General features: G+C 39.1%; 4 protein-coding genes across 7 annotated transcripts in view; 2 read left to right on the forward strand and 2 right to left on the reverse strand.

Annotated features, from left to right (window-relative positions):
- Nucleotides 1–1,422: 1,422 nt before the first annotated feature.
- arl8ba (ADP-ribosylation factor-like 8Ba) lies at nucleotides 1,423–8,013 on the forward strand. Its single transcript, XM_044216431.1, has 7 exons — nucleotides 1,423–1,635; nucleotides 4,769–4,849; nucleotides 4,987–5,060; nucleotides 5,182–5,275; nucleotides 5,404–5,471; nucleotides 6,153–6,223; nucleotides 7,058–8,013. The coding sequence occupies exons 1-7, from the start codon at nucleotides 1,513–1,515 to the stop codon at nucleotides 7,105–7,107; spliced, it is 561 nt and encodes a 186-aa protein (XP_044072366.1). The 5' UTR covers nucleotides 1,423–1,512; the 3' UTR covers nucleotides 7,108–8,013.
- A 1,447-nt stretch (nucleotides 8,014–9,460) lies between these two features.
- Nucleotides 9,461–18,644, forward strand: edem1 (ER degradation enhancer, mannosidase alpha-like 1). The gene is made up of 12 exons (XM_044216416.1): nucleotides 9,461–10,248; nucleotides 12,102–12,174; nucleotides 12,659–12,762; nucleotides 13,479–13,650; nucleotides 13,834–14,017; nucleotides 14,205–14,379; nucleotides 14,906–15,026; nucleotides 15,122–15,292; nucleotides 15,383–15,456; nucleotides 15,538–15,634; nucleotides 17,219–17,404; nucleotides 17,514–18,644. The coding sequence occupies exons 1-12, from the start codon at nucleotides 9,779–9,781 to the stop codon at nucleotides 17,601–17,603; spliced, it is 1,917 nt and encodes a 638-aa protein (XP_044072351.1). The 5' UTR covers nucleotides 9,461–9,778; the 3' UTR covers nucleotides 17,604–18,644.
- A 1,281-nt stretch (nucleotides 18,645–19,925) lies between these two features.
- On the reverse strand, nucleotides 19,926–23,641 carry gnat1 (guanine nucleotide binding protein (G protein), alpha transducing activity polypeptide 1). The gene is made up of 9 exons (XM_044216446.1): nucleotides 23,410–23,641; nucleotides 22,366–22,408; nucleotides 22,149–22,290; nucleotides 21,885–22,042; nucleotides 21,669–21,797; nucleotides 21,430–21,559; nucleotides 21,150–21,303; nucleotides 20,837–21,053; nucleotides 19,926–20,739 (listed from the first exon to the last, which is right to left on the reverse strand). The coding sequence occupies exons 1-8, from the start codon at nucleotides 23,513–23,515 to the stop codon at nucleotides 20,863–20,865; spliced, it is 1,053 nt and encodes a 350-aa protein (XP_044072381.1). The 5' UTR covers nucleotides 23,516–23,641; the 3' UTR covers nucleotides 19,926–20,739; nucleotides 20,837–20,862.
- A 1,534-nt stretch (nucleotides 23,642–25,175) lies between these two features.
- LOC122885412 (semaphorin-3F-like) overlaps nucleotides 25,176–27,794 on the reverse strand; it is a 56,016-nt gene continuing 53,397 nt past the window's right edge. For all 4 annotated transcript variants that reach the window (XM_044216477.1, XM_044216459.1, XM_044216488.1 and 1 more), the window contains one exon: nucleotides 25,176–27,604. In XM_044216477.1, coding sequence (XP_044072412.1) covers nucleotides 27,176–27,604 — 429 coding nt within the window. In that variant the 3' untranslated portion in view covers nucleotides 25,176–27,175. The remainder of the gene's footprint in view (nucleotides 27,605–27,794) is intronic.

A 27,794-nucleotide genomic window follows, 5' to 3' on the forward strand; every position in this document is an offset into this window, starting at 1 on the left:
TACACTTCCCTTAAATCTGAGATTCAAACACTCCAGGAAAGCTAGATTTGGTATACAAATCACAAATCTGAAAGCCAATCGCAAAACTACCAGCAAAGAAACAGGAAACCTCCAACGCAGAGAGACTTGTCAATACAGAGCAAGTGTTGCCACTAAGTTAGCATAGTAAAAGTTTTGACAGCGAACATGGTAGAGTGTGCAGTTTTTGGATGTGACCCTGGAGCATCCTTTCCCTATCTACTAACATTATGTGATAACAATGTGAACACACTGTAACATCATAGCAGATATTATTGTATGTTTCACAACCACTAACGTCATGTCAGCCACTGCCAGTTACAAGCTAACAAACAACATAAACCAATAAAAGATGCTAACTACACTTACCATTCTGATACGTTTGCAAGTCGCTGATTTTGGTGCACAAAAGATTCCTCATCTGGGTCTGACTGAGGCTCAGTCCCATTTAAAAAAAATGTTTTATGTAGGATAACCATGTTAAACTAAATATTAATCATAGCAGAGTATTTTTACATACGTGTCTGGAGCGGAACTTTAAGTTATTGTGCTAAAAACATTTCATGTAGCCTATATTTTTTATTTGTAGTTACTTTCCCCCCTCTTCTTTTCACTCACCAACTATAAAAGGAGAACCTAACCATCCTGATACAACCACGAGAAAGAATCTACTTAGATTATCTTTATATCCAGAAAAGTTTCTTGTATCAATTTATATAAAAAAAACCCATCACATCTTGTTATAGCATCTTCTTTAGCTCTGATTAGATATCTTTTCATTATAACATGGAATACATATGAATATATAATGACATATGAATGTATAATGAGAAAAGTTTGAAACCATGGTCAAAAATATGTTATTATCAGGGCCATAACCAGGATTTTAGAAGTACTAAGTTCATGAGTCCTAAATGCAGCTCTTTTGGATGAGAATTGTTCTTTTTTTGAGCCTGATTTGGTAAAAAAAACAAACAAACAACAACAACAACCAGAAGGCTTACAGTTATACTATTTGATCATTTCTAGACACATTTCTTAAACAGTGACTAACGGCCTTATATTCTAATGTAAATATTGCAAAATACATGCATTAAAGCAACGTATTACACAGGGTGTATTATACAGTAAGGTGTATTAGCCAGCTAATCTATAATTTTAATAAACTGTTGCATCTATGATCATTTTCTTTCAACCACACCAAATAAACAAAACAAAAAACAAAAAACAAACATTGTTATATGAGACCATCTACACCAAGGGCCATGATATACAGGAGCCAAACCCTGTAATTTGTGGTCACATTTTGGAGTCCTGGCTGATGTCCTGGGTGTAGTTCCTCCATGTGACAGTGGGGGCGCTGTTTACTTTTAGGCAGGCTGATCATATGACAGCTGCCTGCGTCCCACTTCCCTTCCCCACTGGAAAACGCCACATCTGACAGGGAGGGCGAGACAGATACATCCACAGGGGAGTGTGAACACCGACCTCAAGATGCTGGCACTAATAAACCGGCTTCTGGACTGGTTGAAGTCTCTGTTTTGGAAGGAGGAGATGGAGCTGACACTGGTCGGCCTCCAGTACTCGGGAAAAACAACATTTGTAAACGTGATCGCTGTAAGTCTTCAGCTGCTAGCCACCTTGCTAGGGTAGTGCTAATACCATTAGCGCTAATAATGGGATAACAGGTACCAAGCTAGGTCTGTGCTACGCTGTCTGGTTGTTTGGGTCCAAAAACGTTGATGCATTGTTACTCTGTTGGGAGCGCAGCATCCATAAAAACGCACCTGAAACTGAGTCAGGTTGTTGGACTTGTGTCAACAAGTCAGCTGAGCTAACTAGTTTGCTGCTGGTGGGTCCTTATCGGCTAGTTGCTTACTGTGTTATGATTGTTTAACATGCTAAACCCAAACACAGCATTCATATATTTGCTTTGTTGTGACTTTTATCTCTTCCAAACTGTGGGTTTGGAAGAGATAAAAGTCTGAGTTCAAAGCTGTCACCGTTTTTCAGCCACCAGGAAGTTAACTTAAAAACACGATGACCATTACAGCAACTGCCCGAGTTGTAGCCAATCATTCACATTACAACACAGTGTGTCATTTCTGTACAGGTCTCCTGCAGCAAGCTGAAACTGACCTCCACTCCAAAACAAAAAAATTCCAATTATTCTTAAGATTTTAGAGGTAAAACTGGAGCTGACTCACTGACAGTGAATAGAGACTGGGTGGGTTATTTTTAAACTTGATTTAGAAAATATCTGTCTCTCACTTGTTGTTGGTGTTGATGCCTGAGTGCAGGCAGCCAGTGGCAGTGACAGATTCCTTCAACACACCAACAAAAGACTAGATTAACAGTTTCTAAACATTGTTCGGTTAAATGTGGCATATAACATAAACAGCAGTTGATGCTTTCTGTAGTAAGCATCTGATAGGACTCCTACTGCAGGAGCTTTAGATGCAAATTGTGATTAAAGGTGCACAGACATTGGTATCTTTTGCTGAGGCTGGAGAGCATTCGTTTTTTTTTTTTTTATCTTGTGCAACTTTTGCAGGGGTTTCTCAAAACCGGTGTTTCTGGTGGAGCAGTTTTTCATTGGCTAATAACTAGACAGCAACTGAGTTTCTAGCAGCATATTGCGAAAAGTAAGCTTAAGTTTCATGGCTTTGTTTAGAGTCGTTGTCAGTTTGCAGTTATGATGGCTCTCACAACATTTCACACACATTTTGCCTTTTACTCCATCAGCTCTCTAGATCAAATGGTGTGTAGCGAAGAGTAAAAATCCTTGAATCCTAATATTAATAATTAAGTGACCTTTAAGCTTAGTGTTACCGAAGTCTGCAGAGAATGAATAATGTTAGAGGAAGAGATGTCAAATTCTTTGCACCTGAGATATGTGTCAAACATTTTCCTCTGCCAAAACTCTTGGGACTATGGCTGTCTGTCATGTTAATTTAATCTGTATGATTGATCTGGACACATTTCTGTTTTTTTCACAAGTGTGTTTAAAAAGAAAAAAAAACAACTGGATTGACAGGATTTTAGGTTTAGGTTTAATTTGATATCAGTGGCAACATATCTCCACTAGAGCTGAAACAATGAATTAATTGATTGGTCAATCCATAGAAAAACAATTACTGTAACTACTTTGTTAATCGATTAAGTGTGCAAGTTATGTTTTCAATCAAATGCCAAACATTCAGTGATTCCACCTCCTCATTTGTGATCTGCCTTTCCGTGGTTTATATCATTGTAAAGTGAATATCTTTAGGTTTTTTGGATTGTTGGTCGGAAAAACAAGCCATTTGAAGACGTCACCTTGGCTTTAGGAAACAGTGGCCTTTTCTGTGCATTTTTCACAATTTTTCGACATTTAATTTACCAAACAACTAATCGATTAATCAAGAAAATTTTGTAAGAAGGTGTTGTTACGGAGAGAGCAAACGGCCAGTGCATATTTTATTGTATGTTTAAAAGAAGATTAAACTTATACCAAAATGTCACAGTTTGGGGTTGGAACATAACCCTTCTCTTTTCGTCACAGTGATGAAAAAATGCCCTGCCAGCCAGTGGCACAAAAGAGTGAGTGAATGGTTGTACAGTGGGAGGTTCCTCCTTTCTCAGTCATAAGACTGCTGCACTCATTTCCACCTAGCTTCATCAGGTGACTCTGGCAAGTCATGCGCTGTGAAATGTGTGTACAGCAGACAGTGCATGTTCTCGGGTTTACAAAGGATGGCAGGGAGAAGGAATTTAGACAGCTTGTGAGTTTTAATGTTAAAGGGGAATGCCACTCTGTATGCTGAAGTGGTTTTATTTCTTCCCACTTCAGTTTCACAAAAGCCAGAACATGTGGCGACACAGTATTTAGCTTGTTTGTCATTGTGGTTTAAAATTATTTATTCTGTGTTTGTTGTTTTAGTTTTAAGAGAACATGTTTGCTTTTCACAAATACCAGTTCCCTGCCTTTTCACAGGTTTGGACATAGTTACACATAAACTAGATTTTTACAGCATGTTGTCTACAACATGCCAAGCTACTGCACAGCCACTTCATTTGTTAATAAAAGTATGTAAAAGTACCAGAGATGTCATAGTTATGTTACATTTTTTCTAATAATTATGCACTTGGTTCTCTGTCCTTTTACTGGGCTGGAATATACCTGATTATGTAGTATGGATGTTTTAAAATCTGTGTGTGAAGTGGCTATATGCTACTTCATTATACTATGCCGACCCCACCCCACCCCACACGTTCTCTGTAGTAAATTGCAGTGATATTTTCATTAGGAATGCACAATATGGATTTCTTTCAGCCGATACAGATAACCGATAATTACCTGCTTGTCATGGTTGATACTGATAAGAAGTTCATAACCTGTAGTTTATGCACACCTGAGGGTAAGAAAGGCTAAGATATATTGAACAAAGATGGATGAATTAATATTCCATAGCTCACCAAATCTAACTGACATCACTATTGTTAACACATCAAAAACAAAGAACAGTTCTGACTCTTCAAATGTCATTTATTTCTTCTAGTTAAGTCCATCAAAAAACTTTACCAACGTACTTTGGTTTTCATAGAGCATAAAGCCTATCAGACGTTTTGCCTTGGAATTCAAAATAAATGATTATTATTATTGACCGATAATTTATCAGCTCTGATATATATCGTGCATCCCGAATTTTCATCAATGGAAAGTCACACGATTTGATGAGAAATGACTTAAACTTGTCTTTCCTTTCAGTCTGGGCATTTCAGTGAAGACATGATCCCTACAGTCGGGTTCAACATGAGGAAGGTCACCAAAGGAAACGTCACCATCAAGGTATTTTAATCTTTCTGCTGTGATCACAGTGTAATGAAACCAGCACTCTGGTTGTACAAGGAGGGAATAATTGCATTGTTAATGACATTTGAAAAAGGAATATCTGTTTATGTGATGATGTGCCCTTAATTCTGTAGATCTGGGATATAGGAGGGCAGCCAAGGTTCAGGAGCATGTGGGAGAGGTACTGTCGGGGAGTTAATGCAATCGTGTGAGTATCCCAGTTTTGATTTTCATGTTTGTCTGAAAAACAAATGAGCGGAAATTGAACTATAGGCCTACATGTATGTAAAACACATTTTACTAATTGTTTTGGTTTTGCTCATTTTTAGGTACATGGTTGATGCAGCAGATCGAGAAAAGGTGGAGGCATCTAGAAATGAGCTTCATAATTTACTAGACAAACCTCAGTTGCAAGGAATTCCTGTAAGTGTTCTCCGGAAACCAATTTTAAGCTTTGTGTGATTTCTGCACCAGTCATGCAAAGCTATGTGTGGGATCTGTCAATGATTACTTGCTGCAGTTGCAGATTTCAATTGTAATGTGTTTCATAGGTTTTGGTACTCGGTAACAAAAGGGATCTCCCCAGTGCTCTAGATGAAAAGCAGCTCATTGAGAAAATGTAAGTATAAAAAATGGTACAAATACTGTCACGTTGAAAACCCAGTTCTGTCATTTTAAATGTACAACAGTGCACTGCAGATTCTGTCTGTCATAAAAATGGCCCTATTTATTCTTGTCTTAGAGTTTTACTGGAAGAATAATTTGGGATTTAACGTTAGAATATTATTATTTTGGGGCGCCCCAGTAGCTCACCTGTTAGAGCACGCACCACATATGAAGTCCTTACCGAAGTGGCCTGGGTTCGAGTCTGCGGCCGTTTGCTGCATGTCATCCCCTCTCTCTCTCTCAACTGCACTATCAAATAAAGGCAAAAAGCCCAAATAATAACAATATTAAAAAAATATTATTATTTTAAAATCTGGTCTGTACATATTAAAACGTTCTACTTTATATCTGGTTCTGTTTTTTAATCCCACACCAGTTGAACAACCTTTGTACTAATGACAGGTTAAAAAATCAGGACCATTTCCTCCTTCATTTCTTTTCTGTTAAAACGGGAGCTGTGTTAAGCTTACTGTAAGGAAGTGGCTCCCTCTGCTGTCAAGTCAGAAACGTGCTGAGCATTGTGCTCATGCTTCTCAAACTGTTTTCCACCAGCTGCAGATGAATGAGACTGATGATCAGTCTCAATACACACTTCTCATATTTATTTGTTTATGTGCCTTTTTTCCCTTCAAAGGAATCTGGCAGCTATTCAGGACAGAGAGATTTGCTGCTACTCGATTTCCTGCAAAGAGAAAGACAACATTGGTGAGTTGCAGTTAAATGACTGCAGTATCATTTTGTGTTAACTCTAGAGCCTAATTTCCACTAGGGATAGGGGGAAATTTTTGTCACCCCCACTTTTACAGTTTCAGTTTTACTCACCAAAATCTCCCCAGTGTCCTCATACTGTCCAGCCCCAAAAATCCAGATGAAAGAAGAGACAAGCTGATAAACAAATGTTGATACATTCATTTAAATAGCCTTCAATTATTACTGTACGCTCACAACAATAAGCTTAAAGGGCTACTCCACCGATTTTACACATGAAGTTCAATTTACTCATCATAAGAGGTTCTACTCACCCTGTGAAAACAATTGTATAATGTCTTCTGTGGCTCGGGAGCAGCTTTCCAAAGTCTTGCATAACCCTGCTGATGTAATGAAAGACTTTTCTTTGTAAAAACATCTGGTTTCATTGTGTCACTTTCAGTTCTTACACCAGACTTGTCTTAACGTGCAGTATAAGTGAGGGGAAACATTCTGGCAAGAATTAAATATGAAGATCAAAATGAATCACCACACACTGAAATGACTGTGTTGTTTGCTCCTAATAAAGTCACAGTAAAGTCATTTCAGTGTGCGGTGATTAATTTTGATCCTCACCTGAGATGTTCCTGCTACCGACTAGTACCTGATGGTAAATACTGGCTGTGCATGGGGAGTTCTGTTCATGATTATAGTAGTGTTTGAATGGTGTTCTGTGTAGCTAAATCTGTATGCAATCATATTGTGTGTTGCTAGTGAGTTATGCTGAATCATCAGAAATGCCTGAGTCATAAACTGATCCTCGACTGACCCAGCATGTTTCTTTGATTCCAGATATCACACTTCAGTGGCTCATCCAGCACTCAAAATCCAGGAGGAGCTGAAAATTGAAGAGTTGTTTTCCCGCTGTGTTTGCCATGTTGCTGTAATGCCACACCCCCCATCACTCTGTAATGATCTACAGTCGTATCTTCAACTCACATGCTGCTCTGTTCTGCTCGTGTCACACAATCCCCCCCTTTTCACCCTGTGATTCTTTCACAAACCCTTAGCAACGCACTACTACAAATGTGATTCTGATACCAAATTTTAAGGAATGTAATTGGCATTATACGTCTTGTAAAGCTGTACTTTAACTTGGAGTAAGAACCTAATTTCTGATCTACCTTTTACCATTCAGGCATTACCCGGTTGATGATACCCAGTGGTTTTTAACAATAATCTTGGGTATACACCCTCTTGAAGATGGGTCGATTCTTTCAAACAGGCCTCATGTAATGAGAAATGTTCTTCACACAGTCAGATATGATGCCAGGAGATGACTGATGTGGACATGCAGGTTTTCCCATTTCTGTCGAGCTCTGCTTTGTGATTGTCTTTGACTGTCACCTTTCGCTTGATCAGGTTTTCTTCTTTCAAAGACTCGTCTATTGTTTTAGAAAATTGTGCATTTAAGCAAGTCAATTGAAGCAGGTCTGTACAAATATCAAGCTAGTATGATTTTTACTGATGTGAGATGTGCGTGTATGAATATATGATTCTATTTAAAGTCTGAATGTACTAAAAGTAAAGCTGTACGGCATATTGGCCTCTGTTTGTAAGTAGCCTAAGTGGAATGATGTTGTGCTGCCTCGAGGCTGAGAGAGTGGCAGAATTCAAAGTGCCTTGTACAATGTCTCTCACCTCTGAAGCAAAGCAGCGTGCAAGGTGTGCCTACCTGGGTAGAATGAAAAAAAAAAAACCACCACTTCAATATATTCAAGAAATAAAAAGGCATGCTTTTTAATTTAGACATTGTCCTCTTATTTGTACACCAACATCTGAACTATGTATAGGTGTATGGAGAAAGGACTGACATGGTACTGAGAACGTATTTCTTTTTCTTGTTGTAGGACTTTTGAGAACAAAAGTCAGTGTTATATACTAGTAGCTATACAACAATGTAAAAATAAGGACCTCTGCTTAGGTTAAAGTTGGTTTGAGCTAAGCAGGGGATTACCTAACTCAATGTACTAATAACAGGTTCAACAAACCTTGCAAGAGTCAAATACAGGTTGTACACACCCACACGGTCCTGGCAAGAGGTCTAATCGGGCATAGTGAGAACACCTGTGCAGGTGTACCATGGGATTTATAAAATCCATGAAAATACTGAAGTAAAAGAAAATAATTACTGACATTTAACTGCACTTCCTGCAAAAAATAAAGTATTCATTCTGTAGAAAGGTCCATTTCTGTGCTCTGTATAGTAATCACACAAGCAGCATTTTAATTGTTGCAAGTTAGATCAAATAACATATGGCAATGCATCACTTCCTAACTTCCTAATTGTGTTTTGCCTTTATAAACCCAATGTGCAAAGTGATTAGTAGCAATACCATCAGATAAAAGTAATGTATTATGAAAATACAACGTTAAAGTCACTAAAGTTAATGCAGGCTGCCAAAGTACATTTCACTGTCAAGCATTCTTTACTTTTATTGCAGTATTTTAAATGGGATTTTTAAAGACCCTTGGTACATCAGCACAGGTGTTTTCAGTTGGACCTCTAATCAAGACTCTGGCTCTACAGACTACTTGATTGACTCCCTTTAAGTTATTTAGTTTGGTGTCCTTGTGTAATAGACCTTTTTCACAGCAGATATTTTGACTTGACTTTGGCTTACTGGGACACTTGATGGAACTGAGGCATCTTTAATGAAATTAGTTTCACCTGTGCTTTTCTTGCTACGACAGGTCAAAATGTCTGCTGTGAAAAAGGTCTATATTTATTTAGGTGGTGCCACCTCAGATAAACCCTCATAATCTATATAGTCAGTAGATTTGGGTACCAAACAAGAACCACACTCATTAAATATATGCCATTTGCTCTTTTAGCCTACACAGTTTTCTTTTATAAAAGCATATTCATTTTTGTGCTGTTATTGGTGGTGGTTTCAGCCGAGTGGCACCCCACTTCTGTAGATCTCTGGGAAATTCTGATTTCTGCTGGTAATCTGTTTTTAAATGGTTTTCTCACAGTCTAAGGCTTGTTGATTCTGCAGTTAAAGGGTTTGTAATCAATCTAGTTTGCCATTGTAAATGTCTCCCCTGTTACCAATATTTTTAATTATGCAGTTTAAAATATCTACTCGACTGCCTACATTTTCTTTAATTTGCGTTTAGCCGGCAGCCTGTCTAACTTTGACTAAATCTGAACCTAACCAAATAGCTCTGCACCTCTGGACGTTTCACTCTTGTGGCTGTTTTCTATTGGCGCAGAAGTGAAATTAAGACACGTCAGGGATGCCACGAGACGCGACCGGGAGATTGACAGCTCTGCGGCCAATCGCAGGACGAGCTCTGACAGTTGTTTCAAATGACGACACAAGGGAAGACCCAATCACGCCTCAGGATCTGATAGGGGCTGGTCTGTTGACAGGAAGCGTGTGAGGCGGAATCACTACACCCTCTATGTGCTTGTAGTTTAGGCTGACAGACAGGTTTTCACTTTCGTTCACTCCTCGGAGGTGTGTGGACTTAAATTATGCGTTTTAAGATCGACCCGGATCAAAGATGCAATGGAGGTCAATAGTAGTTGGTCTGGTCGTATTGAGACTCTCCCTCAGCTGTGTGCTGTGGCTAGCCTTCGGACTCGGACCTAACGTTAGCTTGGGGTTCAACTTCCATCTGAGTTTCAGTCTGCACAAATTAGACTTGTTATTCAGAGAGGAAAAGGGGACCGACCCGAGGGATAACTCGTGGTCTCAACGGATACACGGCCACAAATATGAAGAGACAGCGAGCACCTGTGCAAAGGTTGAAGAGGAGTCACTCAAGAGATCCTACCTGAGCTTCTTCGATGGCAACAAGGACGAGTACGTCCGGAGGTACAGCTCTTTCCCGGACACGCTGAAAGCGAAGATGAAGGGCATGGCCAAAGAAATGTTCTATTTTGGATATGACAATTACATGAAATATGCCTTTCCCGAGGACGAGCTGAATCCCATTGACTGTGAAGGGAGGGGACCAGACGTGCTAAACCCGTAAGTCATTCAAAGCTGTCCCGACTAGCTGAAATTGCAGGCACCAGCTGGACAGACATTTACATCTAACTGTCCCCTGCAGACTGTGCTATTTGCATTTAGTTTGAAATCATATTAGCTAGTAGTGTAATCCTACTGCTCTCAGTGCTGCCCACTGCTGCTCAGTAATGGACAGGTTATGTTTGAGACACCTGTGGACACTGGTATCCAGGTGTCATTTAAAGGGGTCTTGATGTGGTTTCAGGGGGGGTTCTGTCACATTAAGGAAATGTTTAACTTCTTCATCACTTCATTCATTTGAAATTAGGATAGTTAAGGCTTGTGGAAATATGTAATCTAATTAAGGTAGAGGGAAAAAAACATTAGGGCTGCAACTGACATTGTTTTTATCCTCAGTTAATCTCCTGAATTAATCAGTTCATTATTTGGTCTATTCAATGCCAGGAAATTGTGAAAAATACCCATCACATTTTCTAATTGGACCTAAAGTCCTAATCAATTTATTTTATTTTCTAAATCACAGAAGTTTTGGCTATGGCCTTTTCAGTGTGTAAAAGTATAGCTGAAACACCTGTGCATTTTATTCCCCTGTGCTTAACAATGAAACCTAGAGACTAGAGTTACACTACAATTTGCCGTCCAATCAAAAGTTTCACTCCCCATACTGTTATCTTAGACTTTCAGGGTCAGCTGTTGTCCACCTTGTATAAAAAGTGATACTAATGCTGTCACTGTATGAACTGTGTAATAGACAAAAAATAAAAGACAACTGAGGTTACGATATGTTAAATAGACTAACGTTCTAACAGAAGCAAATCTGACATGTCACATTAAAGCAGGTCTGTTCACCCAAATATACAGAAAAACATATTTTCTACTCAGCCATAGAGGTTTCTAGCCATGCAGGTAGTTTTGTTTTTTTGTGCCAAGGTTTTGAGATATTGGCTACCATCTTTTGTGAGCCACCAAAATACAATGGGGGTGACTGGATTTCCTTTGTGGTGCTAAAAACATTTAAAAATATCACTGGAGGTACTTTTCTATTCAGGAAAGAGACACCACAAGGTGATAAATGCTGTTCCTACTTCAGACTGGCAATTTACACCCAACCTCTTCTTTTAGATGCAGCAGAGAAGGGGGTGTAGGGGTCCAGGTGTTTCCCAGAACAAATGTTCAGTTAAATGTGTATCTATTGGCATGTGACTGATGGAAAAAAAACATTCTTTATCATCTGCAGCTGCGGAGTCAACAATGTTATTCATCAACATTCCTCTCATTCACATAATAAAAGTAGAACTTTTGAAATGAGTAACAGGTTTTGTCTTCGGCCTCCCACATGCACAAGACATACAGAGTTGCAACAAAATAATGGTGCCTGTACCAAACAAAAAGGCCACACATTCCTGCTTTTCTATGTCTTATTTAATAATAAGTTGAATATATTTGTGTTTTGGACATTTTGGACATTAATCCTGAAAATAATTGGCGGATTAATTGATAATGACAATAATTCTTAGTTGCAGTCTTAGCTTTACTGATAATAAGTATGTGATAAGGGAGAAGAACCACCCTTTGTCTTCACATCAGCTTTGGTGATTGAACTCAGGAGTCCTGAACTGTTTATAGTGTGATAGCAGACAATTCATGAAGGAAACCGTCTTGTTAGCGGAACTTTACATGTTATTTAATGTGGTGTTTCTGTTGTTCTGTCTGCTAAAATAAGATTTTGCACTAACATCTAAACACTTCACTTTGTTGTTGGATTTAAGATATGCTCTCTGTTTTGTGATCTGTTTATTCTTTCCTCCTCACATGTGTGACACAACTGAGTCTGTTTCATTGCTTCATTTCAGATCAAACATCAACATAAACGACGTCTTGGGGAACTACTCCCTTACACTGATTGACACCTTAGACACCCTACTGGTAAGTTATAGGCTACTCAGTTACTGCGAGTTACTTTATGTTATACAATGTCCTGCAAAGTCAGCAGAGTTTTCCTTTGTCATGGCTCTTGCAGAGACAACGTTGGAAACACAAAAATAGAAACTGTGTGGGACTGATTACAGTATTTTACCTACTGATCATTATTGGCATTTGGCAACATATTAACTTTAAATATGACATTGGAAAGCAGCTTAATCCATTATTGTGAGGCAGAAAATGTGAGGTTTTTACATAGTCTTAACATCACATGTTTTGCAAAAAGCAGTGTTTTGTCCTACATACAGTGGCACGGTGACACAGTGGTTAACACTTCCTGTGCTGTGTGTTTTCGGCCAGTCAAAGCTTCCCCTGTCATGGAGTCAGGTGGAGCAGAGTTTCTAAACTGCCTGTAGGCATGAGTTGTGTTACTGTGTCAGCTTGTTTGTACAGTTTACTGTGGTTATAATGTGGTGTTTCTCCACAGGTGCTTGGCAATGTGACTGAGTTCCAGAGAGCTGTCAGACTGGTTATAGATACTGTATCTTTTGACAAGGACTCAACTGTGCAAGTTTTTGAGGCAAACATCAGGTACAAATGTTGCTACTATTTTCAGAGTCATACACAAGAAGAAACTGTCCAGCTGGCTGAAGATACAGCGACTGATCAGGCTAAAGTTAAAAGTGTATCAACATGGTTTAGATGAGTGATATTTCCTTTGTAGGTGTTTGATGTGTATTTCAGTAGACCTCTTTCTCAAAACTCTCAATTATTTCAAATAGTTCAAAAAGTTTCAAGACACAAATCTTGTAAGACTCTTTCAAACACTTGGGTCCAGGGAACTGCTTCAGCTGGACAGTCATCCATCTTTTATCCATCCTTCACTGAATTTGACTAATTGATGACTGCGTTCACTTTCTTGATGTGCTCAATAAACTTACAATATGAATAAATATGCTTCAAATCTTAAAAGCAAAACAAGGACAGAAGTAAAGCAGGCACTCTAAAAACAATTTTGCACCTGATCAAGTTTAATTGTGAAAGCCAAAATCTTGATTGTGATCATTATATGATTACTTATGTACTTATGTATGTGTATAATTACCTTATTGGACTTTAAAATGATTTCTGAAGTGACGTATAATGCCTGACCAAAAATGACCATAATGATAAACAATTTGACGTGTGATTTACCATACGTACGCAGATATCATGATACTGACATCAATATCAAAAAAAGCTTATTGTAATGCTTTCTTTCTGTCTCTGTGTGAAACCCCAGTGTAATATTTCGCTTTTCTTTGAAGGATCTTGGGAAGCCTTATCTCATCTCACATTCTGCTGACGGACCCAAAACATCCATTTGGCAAGGTGGTTTTTGAAGGTTACGATAATGAGCTGCTTCACTTGGCTCATGACTTGGCTGTCCGCTTACTGCCGGCCTTTGAGAACACCAGCACAGGCATTCCTTACCCCAGGGTGAGTGAGAGTGCTAATATACACACAAGGTATTCAGACATATATATATATATATATATATATATATATACCATATAGTCATATATCTACCTAAAGTAGTTATCATGTGAGTGAAATTGACTTCCTACAACCAAAGATTGAAAGGTCACTCAGCATCTTTATTCATGTGTATCTGAAATGCAGGTGAACCTGAAGACTGGAGTTCCTCCTGATAGCATCAATGAGACCTGTACTGCAGGAGCTGGGTCCCTGCTGGTGGAGTTTGGGATTTTGAGCCGTCTAATTGGAGATTCCACATTTGAGTGGGTCGCCAGACGAGCTGTCAGAGCTCTGTGGAGCCTGAGGAGCAACGAAACTGGTCTTTTAGGTAAGTAGAGCTGAGTAGTTATGAGAAAAGACTCTTTCTCCTTTTTCCTAGATTTTTATTTTTTTGCTTACTTGCTTTCTTGTTTATTTGTTTAAATGTAAGCTTCTACCCAGCATTTTAAAGTCTACGACATGTAAATATGATGCCTACAAGCAACTTTCTGTGATTTCTATCTGCAATTCTTTAGGGAATGTAGTTAATATCCAAACAGGCCAGTGGGTTGGCAAGCAGAGTGGTCTAGGAGCTGGTATGGACTCCTTCTATGAGTATTTGCTCAAATCATACATCCTTTTTGGTGAGAAAGAGGACTACAGGATGTTCCAAGCTTCCTATGAGAGCATTCAGAACCACATGAGGAGAGGGTGAGTCCCACACTGAAAGAATGTGTCACTGTAGATCGTGTGCATTTGGGTGAAAGTAACTGGCCAAGTTGGCTGCATTAGGGAGCTTCACATGAGGTTGCGCCTGAAACATGAAACTATCACTGCTATGTAAATGAATCTCTGTCCAGGATTGACCAAACAAAGAGGAAATAAAACTGCTGATGGTTTTTTTTTTTTTTTTTTTTTTTTTACTGAAGGATGTGGAAAGTTGAATACTGAGACTTTAGGCTGTCACCAGATGTCTGATGGGACAGTCTGCATTCACAAAGAAACCTAAGACTTTCTTCCTCCTCAGCAGTAACACTTTCTGCCTTCACTAGCCTAGTTTAGCTGGTCAGTAGCCAACAGCAGAATAATGCAGGTGCACTGTGGTTGCTTCTGTGTGTGTGAATATGTGTACAAATACATGATAGAAAAAAAGCAAACATACTCAACTTTCCATTCTACATCAAGCAATTTTTAAAAAGTAGTGTAATATATAGTGAAACCTCTTCTGTTTTTCCAGGAGAGAGTCATGCAATGAAGGAGAGGGTGACCCTCCTCTCTATGTTAATGTGAACATGTTCAGCGGTGAGATAATGAACACCTGGATTGACTCCCTTCAGGCCTTCTTTCCTGGGCTGCAGGTTAGATTATGTACTTTCAGCTCTGACAGATCTTAAGGGTAAAATATGTGTTGTGGTGTTCAACTAAAAGTAGGTGTTACCACTCTGTGTACTAGGTGCTGAATGGTGATGTAGATAATGCAATTTGCCTGCATGCCTTCTACTATGCCATCTGGAAGCGCTTTGGGGCTTTGCCAGAGAGATACAACTGGCAGCTGCAGGCTCCTGATGTGCTCTTCTATCCCTTAAGACCAGAGCTGGTGGAGTCAACCTATCTGCTCTACCAGGTAACAGTTCTGACCTGTTGTAACACAGCATTGGTGGTGGTGGTTTGTTGTATTTAAGAGTTATATATTTTCTTCTTCACTTCCCTACAGGCGACCAAAAATCCTTTCTATTTGCACGTTGGAATGGATATTCTTCAGAGCCTTGAGAAAAATGCCAAAGTCAGGTGTGGATCGTGTAATTTATACATTTTTTCAATTATTTGATATGTCTACTTTTAAGCTGAACTGAGTTTTCTTATTTGCAGATGTGGGTATGCCACTCTCCACCATGTCGTGGACAAATCCAAAGAGGATCGCATGGAGAGCTTCTTCCTCAGCGAGACATGCAAATACCTTTACCTGGTGAGTTACAGCCTGAGCATGTCAGAGATAGAACTATGTTTTATTTATTTATATATATTAGCATGATATGATACTAGATATGTTATAAAGTTTTGATAATTGTAATATTGCTGCAATGAATGTAAATTTTGCTATAGATTAATTCATACATTTTTCAATCAGTGGATTAACTGTTAAAAAGTGAAAATTCCCATCACAATTTCCCATAGTCCAAGGTAGCATCCTCATATTGCTTGTTTTGTTCGAACTAGCAGTTTCAAACCCAGATATATTAAATGCAGCAAATCCCAACATTTGACAAGCTGGAAAAAGAAAATATTTAGCATTTTTTTGATGAATTACTTAAATGATAAATTGATTATTAATATATCTTACAAACACCTTGTAGATACCCTCTAAATGTTGTCACAATATTAATTTCAAGGTATTTAATCAGGAATATCACCTTTATTTGATTCTGTTGGTGTCAGCCATAAAATTCAGACCCACTTTTGGCTCAACTCTCTCCATACTCTCGTATAAACAACTAGAATTACCGCCCCGCACTTTACATCCATGTCTGTCGAGACTTATCTAATATATAGTATGTGGTGAATAATTGAAAGGAATTGAGTAAAAGGTAGAAAGTGTAGTTTTGGGGCTAAATGGAAGTTATCACTATATTGATGATACGTATGTATGATTCCAGTGAATATGCATTGTTGAACTGATTAATGAAGGATTATTACATTACATGTATTGGCTAAACAAGTACACATGTACTTGATTACTCTGTAAAGATGGATTCTTATGGAGTATAGCTGTTTTCTCCTGGTGTTTTTAGATGCAAAGCCTCTCTATGAGCTGTAGGTGAAACTCACTCACTCACAGAATCACGACTAGCTAGGCGTGCTCCAATACGTTGTTTGCAGATTCTGATGATGCTCGAAATTCAGAATGAGGCAGGAAGTGAAAGGCAGAATGGACGAGATGGAGGAAAGCCCGTGCTGTGCTAGTTATTGTTTACTCATTGTGTTGTCCCGGTCAACAAGTGTGTGAAATCTGGAATCGCCCAATTCATTCTTAAATTATGGTTAGAAACCTATTTTGAGTTCACAATGACCTTTGAGTCAAAAGTGTCACCTATTCAGTGTTCCACCAACTGTGAAATATGGTCACAATCTTGTGTACCATGACTCAATGACTGTTCCTGAGTTATGGTGTTGAATAATCGCCAAAAAAGTGTTTTTCCAGGACATTATGATGTCACAGTGAAGTTGACCTTTGACCTTTTTGAGTAAAAAAAAGTCATCACTTCATTGTTGTATCCCATTAAACATCTGTGTGAAATTTTGTCATAATTACAGCATCAATTCTTGAGTTTTGTGAGGTCACAGTGACCTTTGACCTTTGACAACCAAATTCTAATCAGTTCATCCTTGAGTCCAAGTGGACATTCGTTCCAAATTTGAAGAAATTTCCCCAAGGCATTCCTGAGATATCGCGTTCACGAGAATGGGACGGATGGACAACCCGAAAACATAATGCCTCTGGCCACGGCTATTGCCGGTACGGAGGCATAAAAATGTCTCTCTTGCATTGCAGCTGTTTGATGAGGACAACCCACTTCACAAATCCGATAACAAGTACATCTTCACCACAGAGGGCCATGTTGTGCCTATAGACAAGCGCTTCAGGGAGAAACAGTGGAACAACTTGTTTCCTTGTGAAGAGGGAGTGCTGGCAGAAACACAGCCAAACAATCGGCCACCGCCTAGCAACATCAGCAATGTAAGGCCATCATCCTCGCCCAGCACCATTGTCAGTGTCATATGTAACTTACATTGTCATAAAATTTCTCAAACCCCCCCCCAATTCTTTCTTTTCTCTCATTCTGCAGTGCAACAGGATCCCAGAGGAACGACGGTACACTCTGCCTTTAAAGAGTGTCTACATGAGGCAGATCGATCACATGGTGGGGCTTTTCTGAGTAAGAGGATGCATGTGGTGACATTGGCATGAACGGGCCTTCAGCACACACCTCCTCAGGTGCAGATGCAATGAGGTTTAAAAATCCTCGTCCCATCTGTTCTGCTGCTCAGGATCTAGACAGGAAACTGACACTAAAGGAAACCTGAGAAAGCAGCTTGGTTACTTGCTGTATTAATTAAAAGTGCGTGTGTGTGTGTGTGTGTGAGCATGTAGTCGACAGAGGCGAACAACTTGAAAATGAGGACTCATGCTTCGTCACTTTTTGGCTGGTGACGAGTTGAGACTGTGTACGTGGTTTTAGAATTACTAGTGAGTTTTTGTGGAGCGAAAAAAATGTCTATTGAGGTGTTCAGGTATGAGTGTGTATACATCGTGTGTGTGATTGTGTGCATGTCTGTTTGTGTGTATGCATATTTGAAATTACAGCTGTGTTGTGAATCATAATAATGTGTTTATGGGAACAGTGCCATCTAGCCACACGTATGTAAAATGTATTGCCTATAAAAACACTCACCTCTAAACAAATATCCCTCTAAACATGATGATTAGTGCCTCTTTGCAGTTGATTCACTTGATTAGATCAGTGCTTTTTACATAAGGGCTGAGCATTAACAGATACTGTTTTAAAGTGCCTTCAATTTTTCTTGGTCTTTCTGGATTCTGTGCAGTGCGTATTAGTTGTCGATGACATTGTCAAGTACTTTTGGAGGCCACAGTTGATATTGCACAATAGTCATTCCATGTGTATGTACTGATTATGACATTAAGCTCCTTTTTTTTAGACATGACGAAACAAGCCATAAAATGTATTTTTAATGTTAATGAGTGAAAACGTGTTTGATGGAAAAATGATGGAAAACAGACGTGTTTAGTACAGTTTATTCTTGTTTAGATGGAAGTTGTCATTTGCTGTTTCTCTGTCTGTTTCTCTTAATTGCACATCAAACCTATTAATTGTCATGTGGTGAGAACTCAGGGTTTAAAGGAAAAACAAAAATCAATGAATGCTTTCATAAAAAATAAAACTTTCTTGAAATGTTGTTGCCTACAATGTCTTAGTCTTAGGTATTTATATTGCAAATCTTACAAACTTGGTTATCTGAGAATAATCGCACTGAACTGAAGTACAATTTTACTGTGAATATTCATTATTGTTCCACCCAGACAGAAAAAGTGTATGATGTCTCCTTAACTGTGATGTTTGATTCATGTACAGCTCTACTGAGGTACATTTTCTGGACTGCTTCATCTCTTACCAAACATCCCGTGTGTCCGTAAAGCTCAGCAGAGCTTCAGGCTGCATGGCTCGATTGCATCACAACTTTGGCATCTTCTTTGGCTTTGGGAGACAGCTGTTCATATTCTCAAGTGCTATCTAAACTGCTCCAGGCCATATGGATGATATTTCAAACTGGCTGACATCACCCCAACCCCTTTGTCTCGTATTATCTTTAAAGGAATAGTTTGACATTTGGGAAATACGCTTATTCGCTGTCTTGCTGAGAGTCAAATGAAAAGATCGATACCACTTGATAGCAGTCTGAGGCCCGTTTCACAAAAGTGATTTGTTAGCACGGCTTGCACGTGGTTTGCAAATGCTGGCTGCGCATGTTTCACAAATGTTTGTCGCTCTGAAAGTCCTGCAGGACTCTGGCATGCTCATTGCATGGGTCAGAAGTATGGTGATAGTTTTGATTAGTAAAACACATCAAAATTAATTGGATAGGAATTGATCTCATGGTGCAAATTTGGTGAAATGGGCGCCTGTATGGTAAATATGAAGCTACTGCCAGCAGCTGGTTAGCTTACAGTAGCACAAAGACAGGAAACGGGGAAACAGCTAGCCTAGCTCTGTCCAAAGCTAACAAAATCCACCAACCTGCACCTCTAAAGTTAATTAAGTAACATGTTATAGCTCCTTTGTTTAATCTGTACAAAAGCGAACAAGATACAACATGTTAATTAGTGAGCTTTAGAGGTGCTAGTAGGTGGATTTTGGTATTTGGACCGAGCCAGGTTAGCTGTTTACCCCTGTTTCCAGTCTTTGTGCTAGGCTAAGCTACAGCTGTAACCAGCTGCTGGCTGTAGCTCGATATTTACCCTACAGACACAAAAGTAGCATCAATCTTCTCATCTAACTCTCGGCAAGAAAGCGAATAAGTGTATTTTCCAAAATGCCAATTTATTCCTTTAATCTGTCTGAAATTAAAGGTAAGGGCTGTTCAATCCAAACATGACATATTCTGTGAAATTAATAAATGACAGATTATGAACAAGACATTGCTGTGTTGGTTTTTATTTGTGAAAAATGGAGTAGTACTCAGTTTTCTACAGAAGCTTTAATAGGTTTAATCAAGGTTTACAATTATTGGTTTCTGTACAGGATAGTTGGCTCAAAGGCCTGTAGATTCAGTTAACAATTAGACAAGGATTTTTAAGTAAGTATAATACATCTACCACCCAACAGTGTTATAGATCCACATGGTATCACCACACTTCATGAACTGTCCAATAGAAAACAGTTTAATTATATACACTGACCCTTTTCAACTATTGCAAAAAGTTACTTTTTCTAACACTTAACTTAAAATTCTATCTGTTACCTGTTTTGTGATTCAAACTGTATTGTTTCTGGAAATATAAAAGCCATTTCTATTGACAAGTTCTTTTTAAATCTCTAACAGGTTGAAGTGCGTCTGCAGGTGGTGAGGCCCTCTTGTTTGCTTTTTGGCTGTATACTGACCAGTTACTGGAGCATAGAGACGATGCTTTAGCCTGACATCTATTCACATTAGTGCATGTGAGGAGAAATCACGTTATGCTGACAGAAGCTTTTGATGTCTTAACTACAGATTGCATAGCCCTCCAAAGACGAGTTCGAGAGACTCGAGAAAAGTTAGCATGACTAAAATTCAACTCATCTGAAATCTGCACAGGATTTTCTGACTGAAGAGCTGTGTCCTGGTCTCAGTTGACCCAAAGTCTTTGGTCAAAGCTACAACTTAGTTTTGAACACAACAAATTGATTTATATTTTTTTTGCGTTCGCCAGTTTGAGGGGACAGTTTTCATCTTCAGTCCTCAGTTTGAATTGAGAAAGGATCTGTGGAATGTTAATTGGGCTACAACATCACCCTGTAAAACAGAGAAAGAAAGTCACACTTACGCTTAATAGCTGGTCCAAAAGTTTCAATCTGAATAATCATTACGATACTGTGCAAACTTTACTCACCTTCATTGGTGGTCTCAGCATGGCTCTTAGAAGAGACCGCAATCTTTCAGGTTTTCTTTGATGATGATGTCGGTTACGGCGTCAAACACAAACTTGACGTTCTCTGTGTCTGTGGCACAGGTCATGTGAGAATAGATTTCTTTGATGTCTCGGCGCATGTTCAGATCCAAGAACTGCATTTTGATGTAGTTACCAGCATCCTCGTACGTATTTGGGCCTTAACGAAAAGATATCATAATAAAGGCACATTTAATTAGTTAGTCACTTTTTAAAGTCCTTAAAAGCCCTGCAGTTTGTGTTGTGATGATCTCACCATCGTATTCAGGGAAGCACATGTTGAGATGAGCTTTCTTGATCTTCTCAATGAACACATCTTTCTTGTTGAGGAAGAGTACAATGGAGGTGGCGGCGAAGTAGCGGTGGTTGCAGATACTGTTGAACAAGTGCAGACTTTCGTGCATTCGATTCTGAAAGAAAAATGTGCGTTTTTACCCAACGAAGAGCCTTTCAAATACACCGACTGTTGATTGTCCGAAAAGGATGAGACACAAACAGTGCACAGTATCAAGTGTGAAATATAACTGTTATCATACCACTTCATCATCCTCAACCAGCACCATGTCGTAGGCGCTCAAAGCAGCAATGAAGATGATACAGGTCACACCTTCGAAACAATGGATCCACTTCTTCCTCTCTGACCTCTGGCCACCCACATCAAACATTCTGCATGGAAACAGAAGCATATTATCTTTATGATTGCAATCCAGCACAGTGGGAGCACTGATGATGAGTTCTTGGTGTTATCTTCTTGAGAAATACTGCGTTGATTCACCTGAAATGGAGATCTTTGAAGGAAAACGTGGTCTCGATGATACCAGTGGTCTTCACTCTTGATCGCAGCACATCCTGCTCAGTGGGCACATAGCCTGGTTGGATCAGTCGCTCCAAGTCATTCAGGTAGCTGAGGGGAAAATAAAATTAATTCAATAACAAACACTAATGTGAGACTTTGTACCAATTTTAAATCTCAGCTTGGGTGATTTCTTACTATCCAGCGGAGTCGTTGAGTTGGTACTCTGAGGCCCTGTCAAAGCACGCCTGTATGCCAGAGTCCTTCCACAGACGCAAAATGATGTCTGACAGCTCTTTAGGCATGCTGCCTTCCTCAATGGTGTCTGCAAGATGCATGAGTTTCCTGGCATCATCCTGCAGGGCAGATGCAAGAGGACAGGGACTCATAAAGGTTATGCTTAGTAGTAGAAAACCTGAAATCAATTTCCACAAAACACAAGTCTATCTCAGCTGTCGTTACCTGCTGATCGGCGTGGCCATAGTTTATATTGAGTGTGTTCATGGCCTTCACAATGGCCATAATGGACTGCAGGGTGTTGCTGTAGATGATGGTGATGAACTCTAAGCATTCTTCAAGTGAGTAACCATCTTTGTGGATAATTCTGATGAGAGAATACAGTATTAGTATGTGATTTACAGTCCGCTAGAGAAGGAATGAGACATGTCAAATATCTTACTTCATCTGTTTGACGATAGTGCTTTTGCCTGATTCTCCAGCACCTATATGAAAGAAGAAGAACATATTAAATGTAGTTATTTGCATCAAATAATAAAACTGCGCTTTTATTCCAAAATTTATTTCAAAATTTTTAACAATTCTGGAGAAATATGACTTCGTTTTTACCATAGTTTTTGTGCTTTTATTTATGTTTTGGGTTTCATTAATATGAGAGGAGAATGATATTAACTGCAGTGGTCCTCGTGGCATTCATCAGACAGAGGATCCCAACAGGTCATAATACTTCTTACTTCAGGTCTAATCTTGTTCAAAGCTGATGCCAGGGGAATTCTTTCCTGTCCCTAACTTACATTGTCAATATCTGCAACAACCCAACAGATATTCAGAACAGTATATGCTCGACTGGACCAGTATAATTTTGTAAATGCTTTTGCTTTTAAATCCAACATTGTTACATATAATATACAGATATTTTGGTACGTAGAATTTGTTGGTCCTTGAATAAAAAAAATCTAATTTTAAAAATATTACTAATTTCTCCCACATGATCAGCTAAATACATAGTGATGTATTTAGGCTATTGTATTTGAATGCTACAGCGACAAGCCCTGTCCTTCAGGGTTAAGCCCTTTGTGTTGGAGGACCTGTTGTTTCAGGATTAACAAGGGATTGGGTTGAGTGATTATTAAAGTGTCTTAGTAATTCAATGACACAGGTTATTAAGCCTTTACTTGACTCAAGCATTCATCACAGTTAATACAAATGAACAGGCAATTTAATAAGTATTTAAAGGTTATTCAGACCATAACAAGATCTGTTTGTGTTGATAACTTAGAAATAAGGTCAAGTGTATGAAAGATTAAACCAAGCTTTTTACAAGAGAGAGTAAAAGAGTAATGCACCAGCTATAATTATGTCCCATAGACAGACAGGACAACTATTTCTCTTGTAGGACTTAAGGGGCCTTATGGGGCTGCCCTTAAATATGTGTAACCATGATGATGAAGTTTCCTGTAATTGCATCCAGCTCAACTGTCTTTACCTAGCAGCAGCAGCTTGACGGTTCTTGCATCCTTGTCAGCATCCTCCTTCAGCCTCTTCTCCAGCTCTCTGGAGCGTTTATCCTCAGCACTCGCTCCAGCCCCCATCCTACCTTTTCCCGGCTTGGGCCCCTCTGCTCAAAAGCCAAGTGTCAGTAAAAATGGAAGAAGGTCCTAGCTGATCACCTACTGTCTGACCGGTGGCGTCAACTGCCTGCAGCAAACACTGGAGAATGTTTGAGTATTTTCCTGTCTTAGGAGAGGATTTTGGGCATCCTCTGCCCACCTGACCGAGGGTAGCCAATGGAGCTCAAGGACAGGAGTGTTTTCAGAGCAGAGCGAAAGGTGCGAGGAGAAGCAGACATACATCAGTGTAGGAGTGATCTAACCTTTAGGGGGACTTTGCTGTGCTCAGCGGAAGATGAACATCGGCTCAAGTGCTTATCTCTCTATGCTGTTCTTAGGTGCCTTTAAAAGAGAGAGCTCAAATAACTTGGTGCTGAGTGTTTGGGCCTATAGCTTGGAATGGAAGTTACCCAAACTAAATTCATCTCACATAAGGACCAAAATAAAAATGAAACCAAATGTGGGAGTAAGTGTGGTCTTGAATGCATGGTGTTTGCAAAGAGGTCTATTAGAGGGATTAAAACTATAGAACTGGTCTCTACAACACACAGTACAACAATCACAGCAAATGGGGTCACTGAAATAAATAACCCGACCCCTCACCTCCCAGTCCAACAGTCCAAACATGAAGAAAGACATACTGTCTTGTATAGGATACTGCGGACTGAAGGGTGAGCTCTGAAGTGCTTAAAGAGCTTTGTGGTTTCACCTGACAGATCTCATTGACCTCAATCTGAAGCTGGTTAAGGATCTACTCACTTTCAATTATGTATGCATGCATGTGCAGTATGTGTGTGTGTGTGAGCATTGCACTGCATTTTCCTACACATACAGTAATGTGCTGTTGTCTCTTTTTCTGTGTCTGTTGTAAAGCACTTTTGTTTAGAAAAGTGCTCTGTAAATAAATTTTGAAATTATTCTTATCAATTTAACTTTATTGGGCTTTTGCGGAGTCAATGTTGGCTAAGCTCCTGAGTCACTACTGCCACTGAAAACACTACTGCAGATCAGCAGTGGTGAAAAGTAAGTAAGCGTACTGTATTTAAGTACAAGTTTGAGGTACTTGTACTTTTCTTGAATATGTCCATTTCATGCCACTTTATACTTCTACTCCACTACATTTCAAAGGTAAATACTTTTTACTCCACTGCATTTATTTGACAGCTGTATTTACTAGTTACTTTACAAATAGAAAAAATACGATGTACTGTTAATGAATGTACATGATAAAATGTTATAGATCAAACAAGCAAGTAGTATATAAAATTATTAAAAAATAGGTTCACCTTGATGAACTGCAACAGTAAAATGTTGCTTTCACATGAACACAAATAATAATAATCTAATTATATAATGTGTAATAGTCACTCACAGGGGCCATTTTTCTGCATTGTGTACTGATAATACTTGCATGCTTTTACTTATAGTACATAACATTTTCAATGCAGGATGTTTCCTTGTAATAGAGTATTTTTACTTGTGGTATTGTTACTTTTACATAAGTAAAGGATCTGTATACTTCCCGCAACACTGCAGATCAGTAACATGAGGAGCACTGAAATTAATGCATTGCAGTACATATCACAGAACAAACTCCTGCAGACTATGTGCTCACTGATGGCAGAACAGAACAGAACCTCTGTTATTATAAAATATAGAGCTTTAATTTATTAGTCAGCAACATTGATGAGGAAGAAAAGATAGTAATTTTTACAAGTCATTACAATAACATCAACTGTGCATTATATCATACATTACTTTACCTCAATGACCCAGAGCAAAGTCTGCCAAACAGAGAAAATAAAATAGATGCACATGTTTGAAATATATGCAAAATTTGTTTTGCAAATTTTTGAGAACAAGAACGAGAGAGAATAGAGACTAAGAGATAGAGAGAGAGAGAGAAAGAGGATTTAAAATCACAATCTGACCTTTCTGTACTCAGCATTTCCCACCATAAAAGGTTTGAGCACATCTTTCTTGCACTGACAGTATTTCCATATCCCCACAACAAGACAGACATTCACTGACATCCACAGCAACATAGCATTTTAGACAAATACCGTATACATACACTGTACATGCCATGCACAATGAAAAGCCACCTTCTGAAGGTTTTGGTACACGTTTCTCTTCAGGTTTGGCGGTGATCAGCTTGTTAGTGGTTGTACTTGTGGCATTTTTTTTTTACTGTATGGAAGTTGCTCAGTACAAACAGTTTTATATGACATCTGTGGCACGTATCATAACAGGACGTTACTGCACTGGGCTGACAAAAAAGTAGCTGTGAAAGCTCTGTTGTTAACCAGCTGATACAGTAAATACAGCACCAATCAAAGTAGTCAATTCCCAAAGCACTGCAAATCAGCACATTTGTGGCTGTAATCTAATAGAAGTGTAGACTGATTACATGATTAATATTCACTTAGTGAAACCAATATTTAGCATGAAACTGGCAGGAATGCAAACTTTGGATTCATTCAGAGCTTAAAAAACAACAACCTTTGAGCATACAAACTGCATACTCTGCCTTATATGAATATACTGCATATGCCACAGATACATGTGAAGCATTTACTGTTTATTACCAATTTGGCAACAGAAGGTGCTTCGTCTCTAAAATTTTTTTTCATTATCACAAACTGTCACAAACTCACATATAGCTGCCTGCTGGAATTTCTTATCTCAAAAGAGAAAAGAGAAGGCAATGTTATATTTTCAGCTTTTGTGTCGTTAAAGACCCTTTCCCCCCCAAAAAAGAACAGCTTATCACAAAGATCACGCTTGTTAAGGTTACAACATTGAGATGTGCTATTCACATATAAACAAAACAAACACTTGGCAGAAACTGATTTTGGAAGAATCTGGGCGGGTGATGTAACATCATTACTTGAGGCCGGGCTGGACCACAACATGAAAGGAGAGACGTCTTACCTGCCACAAAGGGCCTTTCATTAACATGTGACTGTATGAGCTGCAGTCTGTAGGCATTTCTTTTATCCTTGCATGTCCCAAGAAATGCCATCATCATTCTGTCAACAGCTTGTATCTTGCAGTAAAAAACAATCAAATTGTCTGCTATACAGTAGAAAGTTCTGGTGAAGAAGTTTAGAGAAGTTCGAGAATTTCACTGAACCAGTGACTCGACTTCCAGCTTTTACACTGAATACTGCCAGCAGTCAAGTGATCCAACATGGTCGCCTCTAACAGTTTCTGAATACACGTTCATCGGTCCTTGTCCATGTGTGGATACTCCCAATGTCCTGGGTTATTGTTGCTGTTTCTCAAAAACACCAAACATAAAGATATTCTCAACATAACAACACATTAATAAACAATAACACTAACAATAATTTTATAATAACAACAATATTTGCACAGATTTACCTATTCACAAAAAAAACATGTTTTCTAGATAGGTACAAAGAATTACTTTTTACAACCTACAATAAATATTGTGTATTTTTTCCCAACAGTTACATAGAAACAGTTTGATGCTGTTGCTTTTGGTTGTAGTATCTGTCTTGTCCATTACGATAATTAGATTTTTCTAACTGGAGTCATTCTCCTAAATGGAGGGTTGCAGTGTTTAGGAGATGGTGTGAAAAGGTAGACTGGGGGTGTTTGAGTATAATAAGCTCCTCATGTCTCAGCTGGAGTTGTTAGCTCATCATGATGCCGACGGTTGCGAGGCTTCTTCTGTTCTTTCAGCTCCTTCAGGCTTTTGGCTTTGCTGTCCCCAATGCTGCCTTCTCCAAGCTGCCAGTAATCCTGGCAGTACTGGTTGATCAGGCCCATCTCTGGCTGGCTTAGGATTGTCAGCAAGTCCTTATACTGACCGGCGCTCGGAGTCCAGGCACTGGACTGCAGAGGAGGGAGGGCCGGGCTGCCTGTTTCCACCAACACATTGTTGACCGTGCGACTGGAAAGGACCACAAGCTGCAGTTTAACAAGCGTGTGTTTGAAGTTTTTCTCTGTGGATGTGCACTGGTAGATGCCGCTATCAGAGGACTGCAGTGAGCGGATCAGAAGACCTTGTTCTGTTTTTAGGATGCGGCCCTCTGAGCGAATCTGGAAGGAAGGATAGTGAAGATTTTTGCCCATTTTTCAGATGTTAAATGTGAAGTTTAAACACTCCATACATACATTTGTCTTCTACTGGGTCATAAAGATTCACACACTAGACCTGTACAATGGAAATGATTATAAAGACAGCTTCAAATGGCTGTGGACTGTAACTGCTTTATAGTGATAGCTTTGC

Source organism: Siniperca chuatsi, linkage group LG2, assembly GCF_020085105.1.
Source record: "Siniperca chuatsi isolate FFG_IHB_CAS linkage group LG2, ASM2008510v1, whole genome shotgun sequence".
Taxonomy (NCBI): domain Eukaryota; kingdom Metazoa; phylum Chordata; class Actinopteri; order Centrarchiformes; family Sinipercidae; genus Siniperca; species Siniperca chuatsi.